This window comes from Geotrypetes seraphini, chromosome 3 (assembly GCF_902459505.1).
Source record: "Geotrypetes seraphini chromosome 3, aGeoSer1.1, whole genome shotgun sequence".
Classification (NCBI taxonomy): domain Eukaryota; kingdom Metazoa; phylum Chordata; class Amphibia; order Gymnophiona; family Dermophiidae; genus Geotrypetes; species Geotrypetes seraphini.
This window is the reverse complement of record NC_047086.1, coordinates 167,434,027-167,458,908: the sequence shown is the minus strand read 5'-3', so window position 1 is coordinate 167,458,908 and position 24,882 is coordinate 167,434,027. Positions and strand designations below refer to the sequence as shown.

Here is a 24,882-nt window from a genome sequence, read left to right as displayed (position 1 = left end):
CAGAGGTGGCTTAAGTAGTGTGGGGGGTGGGCTAGTGAACCATAGAGAGGAGAACCCAGGCCCATAAGCCACTCTAATGACTGCATTTATGGTGGAACATGTGCACCCCCCAAACCCTACTGTACTGCCATATAGGTGCCACCGGCAGCCGTGAGAACTATTGGGGTGGTAGACAGGTGGGTCTAATAGGTTTTTGGGGGCTCACCATGATCTATAAGGGAGTTATGGTGAGATGTTTATGTAGCACCCTTTTTGTGAAGTTTGCAGCAGTGCCCTATAAGGTACCCCACTACTCTGTTGCCATGCCTAGATGTCCAGTCCATTACTTTGCTGACTCCTCCCATGTCCAAAAAGTCATTTTCTAGACATTTTTGACTTCGACAAATTTTTGGACGAGAATGGGGTATAAAGATAGGTGTCTTAGCGGTCTGGGCAATCAAACAGCTGGACGTACAGTTAGACGTCTCTTGAAAAACAATGTATTTGTCGAGAATGGACTTTAGACACTGCCGACTTTGGGGGACTAGCGACTTAGGCCCAAAATGGACTTAGACATTTCTTTTGATTATGCCACTTCACGTCTCTGAATTCACAAAGTGGAGTTTCTCAGCCATCTTCTCATTTACAAGCACTCAGCCCTGGAATTCTTTCAAGCATAAGCTTCAGACTTCTTCTCATCATACAAGGTCTGGGCTAGACCACACTTTTATCTGGAACTCTACCAAGTACAGTATTATACGTAGCCATAACAGATCACCATAATACAAGTTCCGAGTTAGGGTCAGTCTTCTTCCCTGGGACCATGCCAGGTACTATAGTCTAAGCCAGCTTGTGCTGAGTGGATTCTGTTCTTAACTGGCAACCAGGGCTGCTCCGCCAGTATCGGACTGGCCCTTTCAAACCTGGTCTTGTGAAGGCTCAGTCTAGCTGCTATGTTCTGGAGCAACTGCAATTTCTTAACACCTTTCATTGGGATGCTACCTCGAACTGCACTGGCTTCCGGTCGAGGCTCGAGTGATCTTTAAATTGGGATGTTTGTATTATAAGGTAGGTTTTGGATTTTCCCCACGATATCTGGTTGATAGATTTGATATTCTATCACAGAAGAATAATAGATCACATGCTCTGTTTGTGTTTCCTTCGGTTAAGGGCTGTAAAAGTAAGAAATATCACGAACATACCCTTGCTTATCAGGTAACATATCATGACAAAGATTTCCGATTACTTTTAGCGAATTCCATTTCATATGAGCACTTTAGAAAGTTGCTGAAAACTTATCTCTTTTCTAAATTTCTTACAAACTAGTTATCTCTGTATTCTTCTGTTTTCTCTTCCCTAGTATAATCTTTTGTAAATCTCATTGAATTTACGGCTATGCGGCCTAGAAATCTGTTGTTATGTTATATAGAGAGTTGCAAAATGGGAGTAAGATTGCCTGAGCTACTATTCTAAAGCTGGTCGGACTCGGAGCTGATCTTATCATTCTCAGTTGCCTCAATCTGAAAATATTTTTGATCAGTGGGGCAATCTACTGTCCAATAGTAAGTCTGGAATCAAGGACAACGCCTAGCATCTTCGACGCTTTGTCTATCGTTAGTTTCTTGCTTGTAGACAATGTTAGTTCTGAATGCAGTCGAGAGTTGTAGTCCCCTAACCAAAGCACCTGTTTGTTTAGTTTGAAGACATTAAAAACTCCAAGTCATTGTCAGAAAGGCAGCATGACCCAAAGAGTAGAATGAAGGCCCAAGGCAAAGGGGCTGGGATAATGCAGCACAAAAATGTCTTGGAAGGTCTCAAGATAATCAGGAAAGGGATAAAGTGGCATCAGTATTAGCAGGAGCACTATGAAGCATTGGGAGAGGGATATAGTTGCACCAACATTGCAAGGTATTAGGAGAAGGATAAATGGTTCCAGCATTGCCATGAATACCCTAAACCTTCTGAGGCATAGAAGCATCAAGAAGTTTATGATGTCATGGCCAGAATTTAGTGGGAAAATGAACCCATTTGAGTGGTGCATTAAGAAAATTCAAGTGTCTACTCTACATAGATTTGCTTAGGCAAAATTTATTGCAAGATCCATCTTTCTGCTGCACTGCAAGACAAATCATGTGAAAGGGCTTAGAGCAATTTTCTTGAAAGGAAGATTGGAAAGCAGCCTAAACTTTATTTGTCTAGGCTGTCACAAAGAAGCTACTATTGACCAGTCTCAAACACATCTTCTGAGACAAAAGGATTGTAAAATGTGAAATCAATAAATAAAGAAACCTGAACAGGAAGACCCCAACTGAAAGAGGGATAAAATAGACCCCCCCCCCCTGGTTTCGCCATTATTATCAGTGAAAGGGAAAGAGTTAACCCCAAACACCTGAACGATTTGTATGTTGGTATTCCGTGGGCAGGTCAGCAATAGAAGTGGCATTAATACTCAAGATCTCCGGAGGTAATTAGATATACAAATTTGGTAACCTAGAAAAATAATCTTCTTCTGGCCATATTGCCAAGCCTTCAAAAAGTACTTATAAGATATCAGTATCTAAACAGAAGTGAAACATGTATACCTAGTATGGATACTATGGAAATAGAAGCAAATTCAATTGTAATCCTGAATCTTCCTGTGCTTGCTGATATATCAACTAAGCTAGATATAAATATGTGTAAATAAAAGTATTTCTAAAAAATCTGAGGAACTCTTCAGTTTCAAACTACATTGTGTAATATGTTTCTGTAATGATCTCCTGTGAAGGGTTTACAGAATGGTATTTGATCGAAGCAAGTATTTTGCCTGCAAAAGGGGGATATTTTAGTGCAGTAGTTCTCAACCTTTCTTCTGTTGTGACACAACTCACAATGTTCACACATGAGACACTGAACACTGCAATTTGCAACTAAATAATGAAAACACCCTCTATAGCATTTCATTGCTGCTGACAATGATACAAGGGAAATACAGATGCCGGAGTGGAGTGGAGGAGAGGGATGGGCTGCAGCATAGGCAGAGGAATGCTGTTTGGTTTGGGGGGGGGAAGTGAGGGGGGTGCTTAGGAGTTCCGCCTCAGCCCCAGTGGAATCCTGTGGTCTGGCCCGTCATCAGCTCCTGACTCCACCCTCTACCTCCTCTCGGCATTGTACTTTAAATCTTCATGGCGACTGCTTTCCTACCGGAAACAGGTAGGAGGGAGGGCACCAACCTGCGACTGCCAATTTTTGGGATGGTCATGGCTCCTGTGGCCTCCCCCGTTCCCAGCGCCTATGGGCTGGAGGCCTTCAATGTTTTCAGTTGGGGCTGGTGATAGATGTAGGGTCTCCTAATGGAATTTTTAAGTACCTGACTTTGTGCATTTCAACCCAATTTGTCACACACATGGTTGTTAAAGAAAACACAGGTGTACTGTCTGTCAAATTGATGACATACCTGCCAGATTTTGGTGACACACCAATGTTTCCTAACACACGTTGAGAACCGCTGCTTTAGTGCAATCCTTGTTAATCCTGAGAAATATTTTATAATGGTGTCAATGCTCTCCTTCTAGTTAGTGTGCCATAATAGAGAAATAAGGTAAGCAGCATGCAGAAAATTGAGGGAATCTGGAAACACATTGATATGTATAGAAACAAGAGTTTACAGTATCTCACTACAGAGCTGATTTCCTAAAACTTTTATCTTATTATATGTCTGGGGGGAACAAGCCTAATGTCCTAATATTTACTATAAATTACTCTGGCTCGGCCCAAAATTGGACCAACTGCTCACCTCCATCCCACTGTCCTCTGGCCCCACTCTGCATCTTGAATATTCTAGTAAAGTTCTGGGAGTCATCATTGACTCTACACTTTCCTTCAACGACCACCTCAACTCCCTAGTAAAAAAATGTTTCTTCAGCCTTCACATACTGAGAAAAGTGAGATCCTGTTTCCATCAAAAACACTGTGCCATCCTTGTCCAATCCACCATCCTTTCCAGACTGGACTACTGCAACTTTATCTACCTTAGCCTAACAAAGAAAAACCTTCAAAGACTCCAGCGGATTCAGAATACCGCTGCTAAGCTTAACTTCGCAAAAAGCAAATTCGACCACATCTCACCGCTTTTATCCAAGCTCCACTGGCTTCCGATTATCTCCAGAGTCCACTTCAAATGTGCCTGCCTCACTTTCAAGATCCTACACGGTATCCTCCCTCCCTTCATTCCTCTTTCTTGGAACTCCTCTAACCCCAATTCTGCCAGATCCACCCAAAAATGGAAACTTTCCTTTCCCTCTCTAAAAGGCGTTTCACTTGTAGGAAAACTAGGTTCTTCCCTCCCTTTCAGAATCACTCAGCTCTGGAACAACCTTACCTCCCCTCTTAGGAATCTGAGCTCCCTCCAACTCTTCCGTAAACATCTGAAAACTCTCAAAAATGTAACTCCTCCTCCCTCTCTGGTTATTCTAGTCCTCTAAATTTTCTCTTCATTTTGCCTCTTCACTCCACTGGAGTTCCTTTCTACCCTAACTTTTGTTAACCGTGTCAAGCTTTACAAATGTAGAGATGATGCGGTATACAAACCTAAGATTTAGATTAGATTAAATTAATTGATGTGTAAATCAGAGCTGTTTTTTTTTTACTGACAGTCACAGTTTTACTGCCAGCCAAATATTTTTTAATGACGCATATTATCACTGCATTTTTGGCATCGTTAGACATACTCTGCCAAGCTTACTCCTTTGTGCATGAAGACCCCCCCCCCCTTTTTACGAAACCACAATAGCATTTTGTAGCACAAGCCATTGCGCTGAATGCTCTGCGCTGCTCCCAATGCTCATAGAGTTCCTATGAGCATTGAGAACAGCGCAGAACATTCAGCATGTCGGCCTGTGCTAAAAAACAGTATTGTGGTTTTGTAAAAGGGGGAGGGGGGCTAGTGCCTAAATCATGAGTGGTGTAGCCACTCTTGAGACCTCCAGGACATTTTTGTGCTGCATTATCCCAGCCCCTTTGTCTTGGGCCTTCATTCTACTCTTTGGGTCATGCTGCCTTTCTGACAATGACTTGGAGTTTTTAATGTCTTCAAACTAAACAAACAGGTGCTTTAGTTAGGGGACTACAACTCTCTACTGCATTCAGAACTAACATTGTCTACAAGCAAGAAACTAACGATAGACAAAACGTCGAAGATGCTAGGCGTTGTCCTTGATTCCAGACTTACTATTGGACAGTAGATTGCCCCACTGATCAAAAATATTTTCAGACTGAGGCAACTGAGAATGATAAGATCAGCCCCGAGTCCAACCAGCTTTAGAATAGTAGCTCAGGCAATCTTATTCCCATTTTGCGACTCTCTATATAACATAACATAACAACACAACAGATTTCTAGACCGTAACCGTAAGTTCAATGAGGTTTACAAAACAGGATAACTCTTTTATCAACAATCTCAGGTTCAAATATTTATATCTAACCAGATCTATATATAGGTCACAACGTTTCCCTTTCATTTTTAGACCTTGTTTTATTGTAAAACATTTTTAATTACCCTCCTATGTTGTTTTTCCTTAAATATTCTCTTACTTTCTTTAATAATTGTAGTTCACTCCTTTTTCCTTATGTATCATTTATTAATTGTGTACATTGATTGTATGTTTGCTTGTTTAAATTGTTTTATTTTGTCCTCCCCCAAAACATTTTTTTATTGTTATACGCATTGAAAATATTTGATATTGCGTTTATATCAAAATTTTAATAAACTTGAAACTTGATTATACTAGGGAAGAGAAAGCAAATAGAGCCTGGGCACCCCACATAACAAATTCCAGCCTGTCACTTAGGGTATTATTATTTATTTTATTTTTATTGACAATTTCTATTTTTTTTAAAGTTCAATTAGTTTTATTGAATTTTGTAAACAGTACAAAACACAAAACAGAAAAACTACAAAACTTGTATTGCAGTAAAACAGACATGTAAGTGTCAGATGTGCAGGCTATATCAAATAAAGATTAGATAAGGTCAGTATATAACACATTGATATAAAACATTGATGTAACCACATTCTTTAAAGAGCACCTATGCAATGATCTATTTTGATGTGCAATATGTCAAAACAGGAGACCATACTTTATTATAGATAAGATAAGAGTTAGTCTTTTCAGCTGCTATCTTTTCATATTTGGAAAAGAGACAAACCGTGTTCCACCATGAGTTGTGATGTAATAATGAAGAATCCTTCCAATTAGATAAAATGGATTGAAACGCTATAAGAAGTAAACATTTTAGCAACCTAGATTCATATTTATCAAGTTGATATTTCTGCAAAGCACTGGCACCAAAAATAACAATAGCAAGGGATATATCCTCACTAATATGTAAAATCTGGCTAATAGTACACCACACATCTGACCAAGGGATATATCCTCACTAATATGTAAAATCTGGCTAATAGTACACCACACATCTGACCAGAATGGCAGTAATTGATTACAACTATAGAGCATAGGTACTAATGTTCCTACTTCGGACATACATGACCAGCATTTATTTGAAGTAGAAGACCCGATTTTGGACAATTTGAGTGGCGTCCAGTATGCTCGATGATACAAAAACAACGTAGTGTGCCAGATGGCAGATGATTTCAGAGCTTTAAATGATGAAAGCCAAATTTCTTCCCAATCGAGTTGCTCTACTGGAACCGAAACATCACGAGCCCAACTGTCGTATAATACTCCTGGTGGAGTATATTTATGTTTGTGTAGCAGTTTATACCAAGCTGAAGCTTGACCATTTATAGCATTGATAAGGACGGACCAGTGTAGTAAAGTAGGTTCATCTTCGGTTAATTTAGTTTTCTTTAGATAAGCTGTTAAGCAGTGTTTCAACTGAAGCCATTCATACTGGCGATTCGATTCTATATTATATGACTTAGATAACGTTTCAAAATCTATACATTGATTTCCAATTAACAATTGACCAATGGACCATATACCCTTCCTGCGCCATGACTTCCATTCAATGTAGCGACCCTGAATTTGCAGGCAAGGGTTACGCCATATGGGTGACCTAGTAGTGTTATTCCATTGAATGGGAGCAATTTTATCTAACTCCTGGAGAGCAGTTACAGTAGAAGATAGTATAATATTATTGCATGACACACGTTCCTTATGAGCAAATGGTAAGTATCTGAGATTTTCTTCAGGTAATAAGGCACGTTCTAAATGTAGCCAAGCAGGCGTCTGTGAATCCAAGGAATCATGAAACCAGTGAGAATCTTGTCTGCACAAGAAAGCCACATGATACTCATAGAGGCTAGGAAAGTTAACACCTCCATTTTCCTTAGTACACTTTAATTTCCTCAGGGCGATACGAGGTGTTTTGGCATTCCATAAAAATTTGACCAGTGCTGCCTCAAATTTCTTGTAAGTAGTGAGAGGAAATAGAAATGGAATCATAGACAATATGTATGTGATCTTTGGTGCCAAAACCATTTTAATGGAATCCAAACGACCCCACCATGACAGTTTGAGTGGCGACCATCTTGTAGTGGTATGATTGATAATATCCATGATATAGGAGATGTTATAGTCCTGAGTATCCTCCACAGAAACTCCAAAGTAAATCCCTAGATATTTCAGTCTAGTAGGGGCATATTTAAGGCCCATAGACCTGATATCCTCTCCACAAGGTACTCCAGAAAGCGGCATGACTTCCGATTTAGTCAAATTAAGTTTGTATCCAGAGACTGAGGAGTATGCAGTTATTGTATTTAGGACAATCGGAATGGATTCTAGAAGAGTATATATTTGCACATCGTCTGCATAAGCAGTCAATTTGAGATTGAGATCAGCAATTTGAAAACCACGGATGGAGGAATTAGTTCGAATATCAATCAGCAGTGGTTCCAGAGCTAAATTGAACAGTAGCGGCGACAACGGACAGCCTTGTCTCGTTCCTCTTGATGGACGAAAGGATTCTGAAAAGACATTATTGATGCGAAGTCTAGTTGTTGGATGGGAGTACAGCACTTTTATCATTTGAATAAAGGATTCTTTGAAACCAAACCAAGACAATGCTTTAAAGAGAAATGGCCACTCTACCCTATCAAAGGCTTTTTCTGCATCTAGTGCAATGGTGACATAGGAAGAAGCCGAATCTGCTGTTTGTGATATAATATGTGAGAATAATCTTGAGTTATCACTAGCAAGGCGACCCCTCATAAATCCATTTTGATCAGGATGTATTAATTTTGGCAAAACAAGTTGTAGTCTGGACGCCAACAATTTCGCATAAAGCTTGGCATCTATATTTATCAACGACAAAGGGCGATAGTTTGAGACATAGAGAGGATCTTTGTCTGGCTTTGGTAAGACAATAATCAGAGCTTCAGTAAAGGATCCCATCGCCTCACCTTTACTAATAAGATGGTTCAGATAAGATAGTAAAAATGGCAATAATGTGTCCTGAAATGCCATGTAGAACTCCACTGGAAAACCATCTGGCCCTGGAGCTTTGTGTTTGGCCATGGATTTCAGCGTCTCTTTAAGCTGATTCAATTCCAATGGTGAAGACAACAACTTATTGTCCGTTTCATCAAGTTTGGGCCCAATGAGATTACTTAGATAATCCTCAATTGATGACATTGCAGGAGTTTCAGTTTTGTATAGATCTCTGTAGAAGCAATGGAACTGTTGACATATTTCCACATCAGAAGTTACAGTTTCATCATTTGACTTTTTAATGGCTGGTATGCTTGTTCTTTCCAATTTCAACTTCAGATATTGTGCCAGCTGATGACCAGCTTTATTAGAGGTAGCATAATAGTGTGAAGATTGAAGAAGGACCTCAGAGGCAGCCGCTGTACTTAGATGTAGATTGTACTCGTAGCGTAATTTATTTAGTTCTGCTTATAGGGTGATATTGGACGAATCCGCTATATGTAAAGATTCTAATGACGAAATACCCAATTCCAAATCTTTAATTTTCTTCTATAATCAGATTTTTTCTTAGCCGAATAGGATATGATTAGTCCCCTAATATATGATTTAAATGCATCCCATGTGACTTGCCAAGAAGTCTCTGCAATGTTATTATTGACAAAATATTCACTAATATGCATGGTAATGTGCTCTATAAAGGCGGAGTCTTGCAGTAACGAGGAATTAAACCTCCATATGCCAGGAGATTTTGGAGGAGTAATGTCGTTCAAAGTGATTGTAATAGCCGAGTGGTCCGATACAGACATTGGCTGAATATCAACAGAATCCACCTTATGCAGTAAGGAATAGCTTAGTAAGAAGTAATCAATTCTGGAATATGATGCATGAGGTGGAGAAAAGTAAGTGTAAGCCTCCTCATTTTGATGATGTAGTCTCCATGGGTCAACTAATTTCAATTGATATAAGAGGTCTTGTAAGCAATGCCACGCTCTAGATTTTCTGTAAGAGGACTTAGATTTCCTGTCCTTCACGGGGTCTAGAATTAAGTTGAAATCTCCACCAATCAGTAATGGATGTAAAGCTACATTGCTAATGTCATCTGCCAGGGCCTCAAAATAAACTGGACAGTCTTGGCTTGGTGCGTATACATTATAGGTGTGTAAGGTACAATTGCCCACTACTAAGGTGACACGAAGCCATCTGCCATCCATATCATGTGAAGAAGAAATTATTTTGACATCTGGACGTTTTCTAATCAGCGTGATCACACCATTCTTCCTTCCAACAGATGGGGAGAACAGTGGAGTGTATGCCCACCGTGGGGCAATCTTTAGGGATTCAGCATCAGTGAGGTGTGTTTCTTGGTAGAATATAATATCAGGTTTGAGCTGTTCAGTATAGCGTAATAGTTTCATCCTTTTCACAGGATTGTGAGAACCTTTTACATTTAATGAAAAACATGTTAATGACATCAATACATAATAACAAAGATGCAAATTGAAGCAGCAATTATTATAAGAGGTGGCATAAAATCAATATACCAACGATTGATAGCAATGTACCTGGAATAGAAAGGGTGAACAGAGACTGCACAATCAAAGATCACTAATAACTGCAGTAACATGAAAAACTGTTCAAAACAGTAGAATAACACTACGGGTCAGAAAGCTGACAAGAAAGATAAGCCTGAACAGCAGGCTCCAATAGAACAGGGATGAAATAAGTTTTGGCTTCACTATCACATCATAATAAACAGTAAGGCAGCAGTAATACTTATGGTATAAGTATATTATGAACTGAGTAACTCAGATAGACAGCAGAGTAAATTAATGCATAACACCAGGTTAAGTTTTATCTATAGCAGTGGGTTTCACAGACTCAATAAAATCTGCCAACTCTGCAGGATTGGTGTAGTCTTTGGTGGAGTTATTATAAGTTACTCTCATGCATGCAGGGTATAACATACCAAACTTAGCACCAAGATTTTTAAGTTGAGGTCTGTATGATAGTAACAACTTCCTCCTCTTCGCAGTTTCTTTGGCCAAATCAGGGATGAGCAGGATTTTATTTCCTTCAAATGTTATGGGGGAGTGTAATTTGGCCTGTTGCATTATTTTAAGGACTTGCTGATGTCTCAGTAAGGTAACCAACACAGGCCAGGGATACTTTTTGTTAAAGACATTGGTCTGTGGCAGGCGAAATGCACAGTCAAAGTCTAACTTAGTGTCATCGTTCATTTTCAAAATCTGAGGGAGAAGAACTGCTAGGAAATCCACGAGGTCACAAGCCTCCCTACCTTCCGGTAGGCCCAAAAGACGAAAGCTGGTTCTTCTCGCGCGGTTGTCTGCGTCCTCAAGGGCACTCTCCAGCGCTGCCACGCGATTCTTTTGTTTAAGCAGGGGTTTAATAGATGTCTCAGCCGCCGCGGTTCTAACTTCCAAAAGCGCTGTTGCGGATTGCACGGACGTTAGCTCTTCTTTTAAGGTAATGAAGTCAGCCTTAAGATCTCCGACGTCCTGCTTCGTTTCTACCAATAATTCTTTAATAGATCTCAGCTCACCCAAGATGGCTGCCGTAGCTGTGTCGTCGGGCTTATTGGCGTCCGCTTTCGATGGCGACGAAGGCTCAGCGCTTTTGCGCTTGTGGGGCTTGCCGGCAGACATTTAAACATGCGAGGAGGGAATTTGCACTTAGCAACTGGTGATAATGATGTCTATTTGATTGATTATTGATCCCGTTCCAACGGAGCTCGCGTGATCAGCTACCTAGCTCATCGGGCTCGCTAGCGCCCCCCTTTATTGACAATTTCTAATTTTACAATTCCAACAGTTAGCACTGGTAGATAGAGATGCTTCTAGATATTACAGTGTAACAAAAGGAAAAGAATTAAAGAAAAAAATAAGAGCACCAACAGCATCAATTATTTATGTTCTTGATGCTGTTGGTGCCCTTATTTTTTCTTTAATTCTTTTCATTTTGTTACACTCAGCAGGCACAAAAGAAGAACCCCTTGTCTTAGGATAAAGATGCACCAACAGGAGAAACACAAGGTGGATGTCTCAGTCAACCAATCTGAGTCTTTATTAAGTTGTACAAACGTTAAGAGTCTCAACAAGGATTTCAGCGCTACTAAACAGCGCCTTCTTCAGGGGACACTAACCCTCTCTTCTAGGAAACCGTGCTAGCGAGTTTTAGTGCAGAGAGCTGCACTGAATGGCCTGCACTGCTCCCAATGCTCATTGAGTTCCAATGAGCTTTGGGAGCAGCACAGGCCATTCAGCGTGGCTCTCTGCACTAAAAAACACTAATGCTGTTTTGTAGAAGAGAGGGTAAATGTAACATATAAAGAAAGAAACAATATCATAAAAACATCATGAAACAATATCATAAAACAACTTAAGATCATAATAAAAACATGACATGTAAAATATGGCATAAGCAATAGAAGATAAAAGCATAGAGAATAATAAAACAATAGCAAACAATCCAGAACTATTTAAAATATGAAATTAAAAATAACATAAAACATGTTAAATTAAAACATGACCTACTGTATGAAACAAAATGGATGGAAATGCCAAAAGGTCAGAACCTAATGAATAAACAGGACCTACTTTTAACGTTTGTACAACTTAATAAAGACTCAGATTGGTTGATTGAGACATCCAACTTGTCTTTTTCCTGTTGGTGCATCTTTTTGTTACACTGTAATATCTAGAAGCAACTTTCTACCAGTGCTAACTGTTGGAATTGTAAAATTGGAAATTGTCAATAGAAATAAAATAAATAATAATAATCCTAAGTGACAGGCTGGAATTTCTTATGTGGGGTGCCCAGGCTCTGCGAGGCTACACCACTCATGATTTAGGCACTAGCCCCCCCTTTTACAAAACCACAATAGTGTTTTTTAGTGCAGGCTGACATGCTGAATGTTTTGCACTGCTCCCAATGCTCATAGGAACTCTATGAGCGTCAGGAGCAGCGCAGAGCATTCAGTCACTGGCCTGTGCTAAAATTATTATTATTATCAAATATTTGTGGGGTTTTTTTTCATTATTGCTTGTAATGTTGGCAAAAGTGATTCTAAATTAAATGTTTCATTATCATTTAGCCCATACTGGGCTTGCAAATATACCTTAGGCTCCATTTTATCAAGTTGTGTTGGGATTTATTATCGCTGGCCACTGCAGTGAAAGCTCTGACACTCGTAGAATTCCTATGAGCATCGGAGCTTTTACCGTAGTGGCCAGCGATAATAAAAAAAATCCTAATGTGGCTTGAGAAAAGGGGGGTCTTAATTTGCAATGTTAGGGCTCCTTGTACTAAACTGCGGAAGAGCTTCATACCATGGGCCAACGAGGTAAATGTTCCAACGCTCATTCTTTCCCTATGAGCATCGCAGCATTTACCTCACCGGCCCACAGTAAGAAGCTCTTCTGCAGTTTAGTAAAACCCAGCGTTAGTGAGCGATAATGGTATTTGTTTAAAATGTGTCATGAATGTTTATCCATCCTGTGCATTGAGGATTTCCTAGAAATGTTTCATTCATATGATTTATCCCCCCCCCCCCTTTTTACAAAACCACAAAATTGTTTTTTAGCACCAGCCAGCACGCTGAATGCTGTGTGCTGCTCCGACACACATAGAGTTCCTATGAGTGTCGGGAGCAGTGCAGAGTATTCAATGCATCAGTCGGCGCTAAAAACTACTTTCACGGTTTTGTAAAAGGGGGGGTTAATGTTTTTTTTTTAGTGCTTGAAAATAGAACAAATCTTAACTAGATCTTCTTTTTTTCTTTAAGCCTTGTGAGCAGGGGCGTCAAATGAAACGCATTCATTGGGTGGCCAACATTGGTTCCGCTCTTAAATTCCTAGAGGGAAGGCGGGTAAGTGTATCACTGACAAAATAATATTTTTGTTTTATGTATAGCATCTTACATGTCACTTTTGAAGTTTCAAGTCATCACAATGACGCAGGGCTCTTAAATATGAATTTCTGTGTTATAATGAAAGTTAATTTTTATTTATTAAGACAAGTCTTATAATTGGTTTAATTTTACAGATATACTGTATTTGTTATCCGGTAGACTCAGCTCAAGTTTTCCAGTGTGTACAGGAAAACAATCAATGCTTTATTAAGAAGATGACTTGAATGTACATACTCACGCAAATTAGAAGTTGAAGTGTTTACAAACATAAAGTTGTTTTTGAAGTGAAACAGGTTGTGGTTTTGGGTTTTTTGTATACAGGTCTTCTCTTTCCAATTTGGCTGGGATTACGAATGCTGTGAAAGCAATATTTAGCCTCTGGGGAGAGAGTTATAGTCAATGCACAATGATGCCATCTAGTGACCCACTATATTCCAGATAGAACCCAAGTACTGGACTGTATATTACTCTGAGTTGAGGACCATCCTTATTAATAACCAAACTATGGTTCTCTGGAGTGAGATAACATAACATAAAAATGTATTTGTATACCGCAAAACCTTGCAATTCAATGCGGTTAACAATTAAGAAACTGTACAATACAGTCAAATCTTCAGATATTTATCAAACAAATACATTTTCAACAATTTCCTAAAATTCTGATAAGAATATTAAGTTAATATAAAATTTCTAAAACTCTTGCCCCCAAGATATGAAAAGGGGGTGGGGGGACTTGTATACTACCTTTTGTGGTTACACATTAAAAGCGGTTTACATATACTATATACAGGTACTTATTTTGTATCTGGGATAACGAAAGATTAAGTGACTTGGCCAGGGTCACAAGGATCAGCGCTGGGATTGGATCCCAAAACCTCAGGATGCTGAGGCAGAAGTTCTGCTGGTAGAGGAAACAACCCTAGGCAATTACAAATACATACTCATGAGACCAGATTCCAGCCCTCTTTCCAATTGATCTGGATGTCCCAAGGTAAAGAGGAAACCGTCAAATCCAAAAAAAAAAAGGCAAATAAGTTGGTCCATGCTTATTGAAAATATTTTTCTGCAGTTAGAAAATTAATCACCCTTTTTTGGTTGTTCTGTGAAGGAGGGATAGTGCTAGAATTTTGTATATGTAGGCTAGTCCTTCACATAATTATGGATGCATGAATGGATCAGGCATTTTTTATGGAAAACTAGTGGAATTGTTCCCACATTTTGCATTCTCTCCTAACTCTCTAAAATATCTTTTCAGTCTTTCTCCTCAAATGTTCAATATGTTCTGAATCCAAATTTTGTGTGTGCATATTTACATTATGTACTTATAGCCTATATGTTAGGGCAAGCAGCTTCCAATTTAGGTGCATGAAATCTTTATTTCTATGCATTAAATGTTTTATTGACCTTTTTACTTAGCCTAAGATACAACCTTTGAATCTATTAACCGATTCCAGAGCCACTAATTCTTTTGGGTATTCATTTGGTGAAAATATATCCGTCTTGGGCTCAGAAATCAGGGCATTCCCTCTCCATTCCTGGAATTTCGATCTTTTTGTCACCAGTTAATTAGGAATCCATCTTGTCAGTCATTAAGCACCCACTCCTTCAGTCAAACAGCATCTGCTGCTTCATTTAATCAGCCAGTCAATCACTGAGCTGAACAACTCTCATCTATTCTCAGTGGCATAGCAAGGGTAGGAGGCACCTGGGGTAGTGGCGTACTCCTGCGCAGCCCCTTCCCCTCCTCCCCCCGTTTCTTCCTTTCAAAATGCTGCAGTCATACTGATTACAGGAACATTTCGTATGATCATTTTATACCTTGGCTTCAGCAACTGCACTGGCTGCCAGTGGCTTTTAGACTACAATACAGTCAAACCTTGGTTTGTGAGCATAATTCGTTCCAGAAACATGCTTGTAATCCAAAGCACTCGTATATCAAAGCAAATTTCCCCATAGGAAATAATGGAAACTCAGACGATTTGTTCCACAACCCCAAAACTTTCATACAAAATACTGTATTTAATACAAAATCTTTAAAAACTTACCTTTTCACAAATGCGTTAAATCTATGATTCTCCGATCAAAATTTTTTAACTACCAGATTTATTATTTTAAAATCTTCACCTCCCCTCGTGTTATCTTCCCCTCTATGTTTTTCAACTCTTGTAAAGAAATTGTAACTTTTTCCCCTTCCCCTCCCGACTCATGTATTGTCCTATTTAGTTTGTCTAATTTATGTTATTGTATTTGTTGCCCTTTTTTCGAATTGTACATCGCTTAGGAAATTTAATAAGCGATTTATCAAGCATTAATAAAACTTAAAACTTGAAACTTGTATGTACTCGTATTGCAAGACCTCGCTCGTTTAGAACAATCACTACACTCCTGCAGCGTCAGAGAGAGAAGAACCATCTGCTCAGTTGTATGTACTCTTATTGCAAGACTTGTTTAGAACAGTCACTATACTCTTAAAGCGTCAGAGAGAGAAGAACCATCTCAGTTGTGATGATGTAACGTGTGTATACTGCACGTACTTGCATTGCAAGACTTTGCTTGTATATCAAGTTCAAATTTAATAAAATGTTTTGCTTGTCTTGCAAAACACTTGCAAACCATGTTACTTGCAATCCAAGGTTTTACTGTATAAGATTGTGATGATTTGTCATCAGTTTTTGTATGATACAATTCCAGAGTATGTTAAGAGTAAGATGACCACTTATCAGCCCAAAAGATTGTTGTGTTATGAAAATTCTGCTTTGTTAAAGGCCAATGTTAATCCGAAATATGTAGAAACCCGTGCAATGACTTTTTGTTGTGCTGGGGTGAAATTATGGAATTCGCTGGTAGGGCAGCTAAGGAAATGTGCTGATGAGGAACTTTCAGAAAACTCCTCAAAACACAATTGTTCGTTAATACTTTTTCATAGGGTCTGACTTGTCTAGCTTGAGGATTAATTGTGAACATAATTTTTGATGATTTGCCCCTCGTTTGTACTGATTTAAGTACTGTGTATGTGAATATACTATAAACTGACCAGGAACTGGTATAGAAATTTTTAAAATAAATAAATAATAATAAATAAATCTTTGCCAGTGTGAGCAGCTTCTCTGGCCAGATGCTTGTGCCAGTGTTGGCTTTCCCTCTGATGTCACTTCCTGGCCCCACGACCTGGAAGTGATTTCAGAGGGGAACCAGGCAAGCATGAGCAGCAGGCCTGAGAAGTTGCTCATGCTGGCACATATTTAAAGAGGTATAGGGGTGGAAGGAAGGGAGGGCATAAACATAGGATGGGGGTGCAGTGAGGTGCCGGCACCCTAGCAAGATGGCTCCTTGGTTGAACCACCCCTTCTGTCCTCCACCTCTTACTATGGCACTGTCTATTCTACTGAAAAATTCTTAAGTTTGTATTGAACCAGAATCAGTGTTGCCCTCTTGGTTTCAACTACTTACTGTAAGTTCACTATCAACTATTTATTGTAAGTTCACTAGAACACACAGTAGGAAATTAAGAGACTTAGCCAGGCATAGAGCTGGTGTAAATGTGTTTGTCTAAATGCAGCAGGGATGTGCATAACTAAGTTGCCTTTGAAAGTTAAAAGTATACCTATGCCCCGCCCACTGAAATTAGTGGAGGTGTAGCCTAATGGTTACTGCAGTGAGCTGGGAATCTGGGTAAGCGGATTCAATTCTCATTGCAGCTCCTTGTGACCCTGGTCATGTCATTTAATCATCCATTGTTCCAAGTACAAAAACTGAGACAGTGAGCATGCTAGAGACTGAGAAAGGTATCTGCATATCATCGAAATGCAAACCACTTGATTGGGAAATTAAGGTACAGTAAAAGCCCAGCTTTTATTGCAGCTTAATAATAATAATTTTTTTTTTAAAAATTATTTTTAGTATTTATATACCACTTATAACATGTCGTTACATTCAAGTACTCAAGCATTTTTTCCCTATCTGTCCTGGTGGGCACATAGAAATATGATGGCAGATAAAGGCCAGATAGCCCATCCAGCCTGCCCATCCACAGTAACCAAGGCCGGATTAAAGGGTAGGCCCAGTAGGCATGGGCCTAGGGCCCAAAATGCTCAGGGGGGGCCCGCTAGGTCCGGAACCACCATCCCTATTCTCTGGGCCAGCGTTAGGGAGTGGCAAGGGGGCCCCTCGATCCAGGCAGCTCACTTAGTGGCCATAAGCCCTGCCTTTCGTTGCGCCAGTACTGCTAAACCAGACGGCAAAAATGAAGACAGAAGCCGCAGAACTTTTCCTCTTGCCTGCATCGCTCTAAGTTCTGCTGATCTTGATCCCACCCCCTTCTGAAGTGACTTCCTATTTTTAAGGGGCGGGATTGAGAGCGTTAGAACTTAGAGCGATGCAGACACGAGGAAAAGTCCTGTGGCTTCTGTCTTTGTTTATGCCGTCTGGTTTAGCGGTACTGCAGCCAAAGGCAAGGCTGATGACAGCTAAGAATGGAAGATAGTGATCATGGAGGGAGTAGGGTGATAGGAAAAAACCCTTTATTTTTATGGGAAAGCTTGTAATGCTGTGTTATTGCAGGCCAGTATAAATACAGGATTACATGAGGCCAGCAGACATCAGATATTAGTCTTCTCGAACCATAAGCTTAGTTCTAGCACCCTGCAGGCTGATTCCCTGAGGGACATCTACACCATCCTAGCCTATTAAGATGGGGAAAAGAGGGGAGGTACTGGAATGGGATGGGGGAAGATGGTGTGTTGGCTGGCTTAGGAAAAAGGAGAAAAGAGCTGTTAAATCAGATAAGGAAGGAAAAAAGGAACACAGGAAGATGCTGGACATGGAGGTTGTAGGGTGAAGGAAAAAAGCAGACATGAAGTGAGTAGGAAGACAGGTGGAAGATGCTGGACATGGGGTGGATGCAGTAAAAAGAAAAAGGAGGTTTTGTATATTGGAGTAATAGGTAGATAGGGGGCATGCTGACACAGAAGGAAGGAGAAGAAAAAGTGAAAGGAATGAGAGATGCCAAGTCCATGGGAGGGAGGGAAAGAAAAGAAGGAAAGGAGATACCAGACTATGGAGGGGTTGGGAGAGATGCCAGGGCATGGGGGGAGGGAAGGAGACAGATGCCAGACCTGGGAAAGGAAGGAAGGAAGGAGGGAGAGAAAGGAAGGAGAGGATATGCCAGATAATGGAGGGGGAGTTGGAAGGAGAAAGATGCCAGGGCACGGGGGGGGGGAAGGGAAACTAAGGAGACAAATGTCAGACCAGAGGAAAAGGAGGGAGAGGGTGGAGACAGAAAAATGGAGAGGGGGTGAAGCTGAAATGAATCATGTACAAAGGAGTTTATGAATCATGTACAAAGGAGACAGTTTATGGAAGGAGCATAGAAACAGGGAAGATACCTTATGGAATGGGGAGAGGGCAGACAGTAGATGGAAGGGTCTGATGCTGCATGGAAGATAGAGAGAGGACAGATGCTGGTTAGCAGGAAGAGAGTGAAGACAAGATGATTAAAGCAGAAATGACAAAAGGTAGAAAAAAATTTTTTTTGTTGCTTTAGAATAAAATAGTATTGAAGTTGTATTGATAAAACTTTTATAAACAGAAAATAAGGTAATCTTTTTAGTGGACTAATTTAAATACATTTTTTTTACTAACTTTTAGAGACCAAAACCCCTTTCTCAGTCCAGGACAGTATAATGTAACAACAGTATACTATATTGACCTGAAGAAGGAGGCTATGGCCTCTGGGAGTTAATTGAAAAATGGATTAGTCCAATAAAATGATATATTCTTATTTTCAATTTTTGTTTTATTTCTATTTGTTAATTTTTAAAGTGGTGATTGTTTGTCAGTTTCTTCAAATTTACATATGTTATATTTATATTTTACAAAGTATTAGGGGGCTATGTGTCATTGTTTCTGTGGTGTTTCACTGTATGAAGTTTGGCTTCTTGGCGGTTCAGTTTAACCTTTATCTACATATTTCTATTTTTAGTTTGTGATTACTTATTCCATACTGGATGAGGGTGTATCTGTGTTCTGTGTGTATGAAAGACATGGTTTTCTGTTAGTGCTGACTAGCCTTGTTTGGCGAAATGCATCGGGCATGGTTCTTGGGAGCACCTTGAATAAACCTGATTTGAATCTCCTTATTTTCTGCCGATCTTCTTTTGTTTCATGTTGGATTCTTTGGTGGATTGCTTGCCTTGTTGTTTTGTTACAAGTTAACATACATGGAGTGGAACGTACTAGAGGAGTTACAGATTTGGTTGTTTATACATACATATGGGTTACAGTTGGTTGACATAGAGTGAGGCAGTTGAGAAGCATTGTGAGCTTATATTTTGGATAGTATTACTGCTTTACAATATATTTGAACACTTTTATATATGTATGGAAAGGGTTCATAGTTAAAGTCCTGGGTAAGTAGGTGTTCAGAGATGTTTGGGGGTTGCATAGAAGAAAAACTGTGCACTAGTATGCTAATCTTTATTTGTTTTGAATTTTTAAAAAAGAAAGAAATACAAGTGGAAATAAAAAAGTAAATAAGAAAACAGATAAATGGGGGAGGGGCGTGGACAGGGCAGGGCCAGGGGGGCCTGGGGGCCTAGTGTACTTGTATGCCTAGGGGCCCTCAAAGAATTAATCCTGCCCTGACAGTAACCATTATCTCTTCCTCTCTCTAAGTGATCCCATGTGCCTATCCAAGGCTTTCTTGTATTCAGACACAGTCTCCACCACCTCTTTTGGGAAACTGTTCCATGCATTTATCACCTTTTCTGTAAAAATGTATTTCCTTAGATTACTCCTGAGCCTATCACCTCTTAACTTTATCCTATGCCCTCTCATTCCAGAGCATCCTTTCAAATGAAAGAGACTCGACTCATGTGCCTTCTCCCACCTTTCCTCCAAAGTATACATATTGAGTTCTTTAAGTCTATCCCCATATGTCTTATGATAAAGACCATGCACCATTTTAGTAGCCTTCCTCTGGACCATCTCCATCCTTTTTATATCTTTTTGAAGATGTGGCCTCCAGAATTGTACACAATATTCTAAATTAAGTCTCACCAAAGTCTTATACAGGGGCATCAATACCTCCTTTTTCCTACTGGCCGTACCTCCCCCTATGCACTCTAGTATCCTTCTAGCTTTCATTGTTACCTTTTCAACCTGTTTGGCTATCACATACAGTCAAACCCAAGTTCCGCTCTTCTGTCATGCACATAAGTTCTTCACCCCCTATAGTGTACCGTTCCCTTGGGGTTTTGCAGCCCAATTGTATGATCTTGCATTTCTTAGCATTAAATTTTAGCTGCCAAATTTCAAACCATTTTTCAAGCTTCGCTAAGTCTTTCTTCATGTATTCATACTATCCAGGGTGTCTACTCTATTGCAGATTTTGGTATCATCCACAAAGAGGCAAATCTTACCCAAGAGCTCTTCAGTAATATAGTTTATAAAAATGTTAAAAAGAGAAGGTCTAAGAACAGAACCTTGAGGCACACCACTGGTAACATCCTTTTCCTCAGAGTGATCTCCATTGATTACTACCCCCTCTGTTGCCTTCCACTCAACCAGTTCCTTTTACTTAATGTACCGGGGGCAATGGGGGATTAAGTGACTTGCTCAGGGTCACAAGGAGCAGTAGTAGCAAGACTTGTGTGGCAAATGTGACGTAACCCAAAGAAATCAAATAGGCTGTGTTAACGTTTGCCACATGGGAATCACTACAGTGGCTTTGCAAAAGAGACCCTAATTAATGTGGGGAGAGTCTTGTATGAAGGGGTATTGTATGGGAGAAAGTGACTGTTTAATGCATCAGCCACTTTAAAAAACTGCCCTGGAATATCAGTCACGCATTAGTGGCCTGTTTTTTTTCAGGGAGATAAAAAAAACACTGTAAATTAGAATGATTTTTCAGGAATAACAGCTTGTGAAGTTAATTGCAGTCTACGTTATTCAGCTTTCATAATAAGGTGCTTTACCTCCATTGCATATATTGTGTGTGATTATTATGTAGCTTGTGTTGTGGTAAAATGATATGCAAATTAAATAACTCAACCTGCAGTTAATTTTAGAAGCTATGCTGAAAAATAATTCTAGTTTACAGCAAATGTATGGTAGTTGGCCCCACCTGATACTTCCCAGGGTTCACTGCATGGGGCAGAACTTCACCACTTTGAAGAGGGCGGTGACAGAGGCAGGAATGATCCAGGTGAGTAGGAATCACTCCTGTCTCTTTTGAGATACAGGTCTTGGGGGTTTGAGATGGGAGTGAGGATTAGGAGTGCCACTTGACACCAGGGATTCAGGCACTTATCAGAATTAACCATGTTCCAATACATTTTATATATATCATATTCTTTTATTTTAGATTGGACATGTCCTTCTGATTTTTCTGGTACATTATTTGAGCATTTCACCTACTGTGTTTTGTTTTTTTCTTTTCTTCATTACCCCTTTCTTGAACTAATGTCATCACATCTTTATTTTGTTATGCATTTAATAATCTGTGATCATTATTCCTTTGTGGATGCACTTCGCACTTGTTAATGATATTGTTATAATGTGCTCCTTGTTGGAGCACTCACATTGTTGGCTTTGTATTTTTCTCTACTTATAAAATCAATAAAACACTTTGAACAAAAAAAAAAAAAAAAGAAAAGGGGTCCAGATGGAAGGGAGGGTGGAAGGGGGCTTATTAGGGCATGTGTGTTGATATTAGGGGCAGGGGGGTACAGATTGGTGGGGTGGGGGCTCATTAGACCACCAGAGAAGTATTTTTTTACTTATGTTAAACTTATTTTTTTTTTCTGTTGGGGATGTCACATCAGGTCAGGTAGTGGAAAGGGAGGGGGGTGAGGCCAGCCACTAGACAGGAGCCCTGCAGAAATCTGTTTTGGAGTGCCGTCAGTGGGTTTGGGGGGGGGTCTCTTTCTTCAATGTTACTCTTATCAATGGTATTTTTATTTATTTATTTTTTTTGTGGTAATTTTTCAGTAGAGTGCAGGCTCTATTGTAAAGCCTTCTGCAGGGGCCCTTGAGTTTTCTGGTGGTGTGAGGAAGTCCATTTCATAGCAAAATGTTGAAGATGTTATGCAGGGTGTTAATATCATTGATTAACCAGAATACTGAGTCATGGTGGTAATTGAACAAAAAAAGTGAACTCATAGTTCTATGTAAGCATCTAGGTGTCATATTTAACTCTCTGCGTCTTACCAAAAGATTTGCATAGCACTGTACCTATTTCATCCTTCAATGACATTCTCATCTTTTTCCCCTTTTGCTTTTCATGCCAGTCAGTATACAGAGGATCTCCGGTTAGTACTCACAATTGACACAGAATAGACTTACTTAAATACTGCTTAGCTGCACACAAATGCAGGCATTAAACAGTGTGTTATATTATCTCTTTAACATTGTCTTATTAGAAAATAAATCTGCTCAGTACCTAAGACTGTTAGAAGCACATGTAGCTAACACGTGTGTTAATATATAGTTTTAGAACTTTGGGCAGTCATGACCTCACACCCTCACTTTTCACAGCCTGTTTGAATGGGAGAAAAATAAACATATTCAGAGACATTAGATATACAGTAATGCCACAGGAAACCAATTACAGGTGTTTTGTGATCTTGCCCGTCCCCATCCATCTACTACATGATATGTCAGCAGCCATGCCCCCTTCATTTTGTCTCAGCTGCCTTTGTAATTTTTTTCATGCCCATCTTGCTTCACAAGATTCAAATTTTAGCTGAGGCATTGCCTCAAGGTCTGCTTTGGATCGCAAGGCTTTGATCTTATGATCTAGACAATCCAGACTATACTACAGTACTACTTCTTATAATTTCTATAGCGCTACCAGACGCAGCGCTGTATATTAAACACGCAAGAGACAGTTCCTGCTCCAAAGAGCTTGTAATCTAATTATGACTGACAAACAGGACAAAAAGGGTGAATCTATACTGCTCAGATAGGGAATTACAAAGGGAGTGATAAGGCAGATAGGATAAGGGACTAAAGAGGAAACGACAAGCAGATATGGGTACATAGCAAGTGGGTTAGAGTTAGGATTTCAAGTTTCAAGTTTATTAAAATTTTGATTAATCACCTATCATGGCTTCTAGGCGATGTACAGTAAAATGGGGGAAGACATAAAGTCTTTTTAAAAAAGACATGTAGTACACAGGGTGGATATACTGAATACGTTGGGTGTTTGAACTACAATGGTTTGAGAAAAGAGAACGTAAAAAGGCTAAAACAATAGGGACAGGGTCAAACTGAAGTTCATTGTGGTCAGAGTGAGCCTCGGCCGTGGTTTGGATCTTAAACATAAGAGGGGCTGGAAACTTTACAGTTCAAAGGCGTCTTTGAATAGAAACTCTTTTGTGAGCCTTTCAACTTGTCTTTGAAAGCAGCTTTTAAAAAGTGGGCTTTAAGCATGGATTTCAATACTGCCGGAAACGAAACCTGATGTACCAAGTCAGGCAGTTTGTTCCAGACATATGGCACAGCAGTGGCCTAGTAAGGGAGGGGGGGGGAAGCGGCCCGCCCCAGGCACCGTCTCGGTGAAGGTGCAGGCACCCATCCTCCTCTCCACCTCCCCAGTCCTTCCCTGCCCCCCCCTCATCCCACTGCTGCACCAGCACACTTCTTCCCTTTCCCCCGTACCTTTCTAAGGTTCCTGGTGCAAGCAGCAACCCCTACCCTGCTGTCATACCAGCGTTGGCGCTTCCTCTTATGTCACTTCCTGGTACGAGGGAAGGGAAGTGGTGTGTGTGTGGCAGGAGGGAACTGGGAAGGACCGTGGAGGTGAGGACGGGGGAGGGGAGCTTCTCATCCTCACTACGCCACTGTGGCACAGCAAAATAGAAGGAGCAGAGTTGGCAGTAGAAGAGGGTGCAGATAAGAGACTTACCTGATGAACTGAATTACTGGTGTGGAGTATAAGAAGAGATAAGAGAGGAGAGATACTGAGGAGCTGCAGAGTGAATACACTTGTAGGTCAATTAGAGGAGTTTGAACTGTATGCGGAAACGGACAGGGAGCCAAAGAAGTGATTTGGGTAGAGTGGTAATGTGAGCATAATGACCCTGGTGGAATATGACGCTTGCAACAGCATTCTGAATAGATTGAAGGAGGGAGAGATGGTGTAGTGAAAGACCTGTGAGAAGCAAGTCTAGGTGAGACTATCAACTACTACTAAAGCTATAGCAGGGTTTATGATGAACAGTGTATGTAAGGAGAGAACAGCCTTTGAGACAGCCTGATAGCGTAACATGATATCATGTCTGGAGTTCCCTTTTAAGACCATCAGGAGCAGTGATGAGATGAGTGTTTACTGTGTATACTTGAATATAAATCTAGATTTTTGGGCAAAAAAATGGCCCCAAAATGGGGGCATTTCTAGCTTTCTATAGTGCTGCTAGACATACACAGCACTGTACATTAAACACGTAAGAGACAATCCCTTCTCAATAGAGCTTACAATCTAATTAAGACAAACAGGACAAATAGGGGTTAGGGAATTTTCTCACAGAGGGAATGATAAAACAGACA

The 24,882-nt window shown here is 40.1% G+C and overlaps 1 protein-coding gene across 1 annotated transcript in view; it reads left to right on the top strand.

Annotated features, from left to right (window-relative positions):
• The window catches only part of SYNE1 (spectrin repeat containing nuclear envelope protein 1), a 994,076-nt gene that overhangs the window by 122,834 nt on the left and 846,360 nt on the right, over positions 1 to 24,882 (top strand). The window contains exon 4 of the mRNA XM_033936910.1: positions 13,210 to 13,293. Coding sequence (XP_033792801.1) covers positions 13,210 to 13,293 — 84 coding nt within the window. The remainder of the gene's footprint in view (positions 1 to 13,209; positions 13,294 to 24,882) is intronic.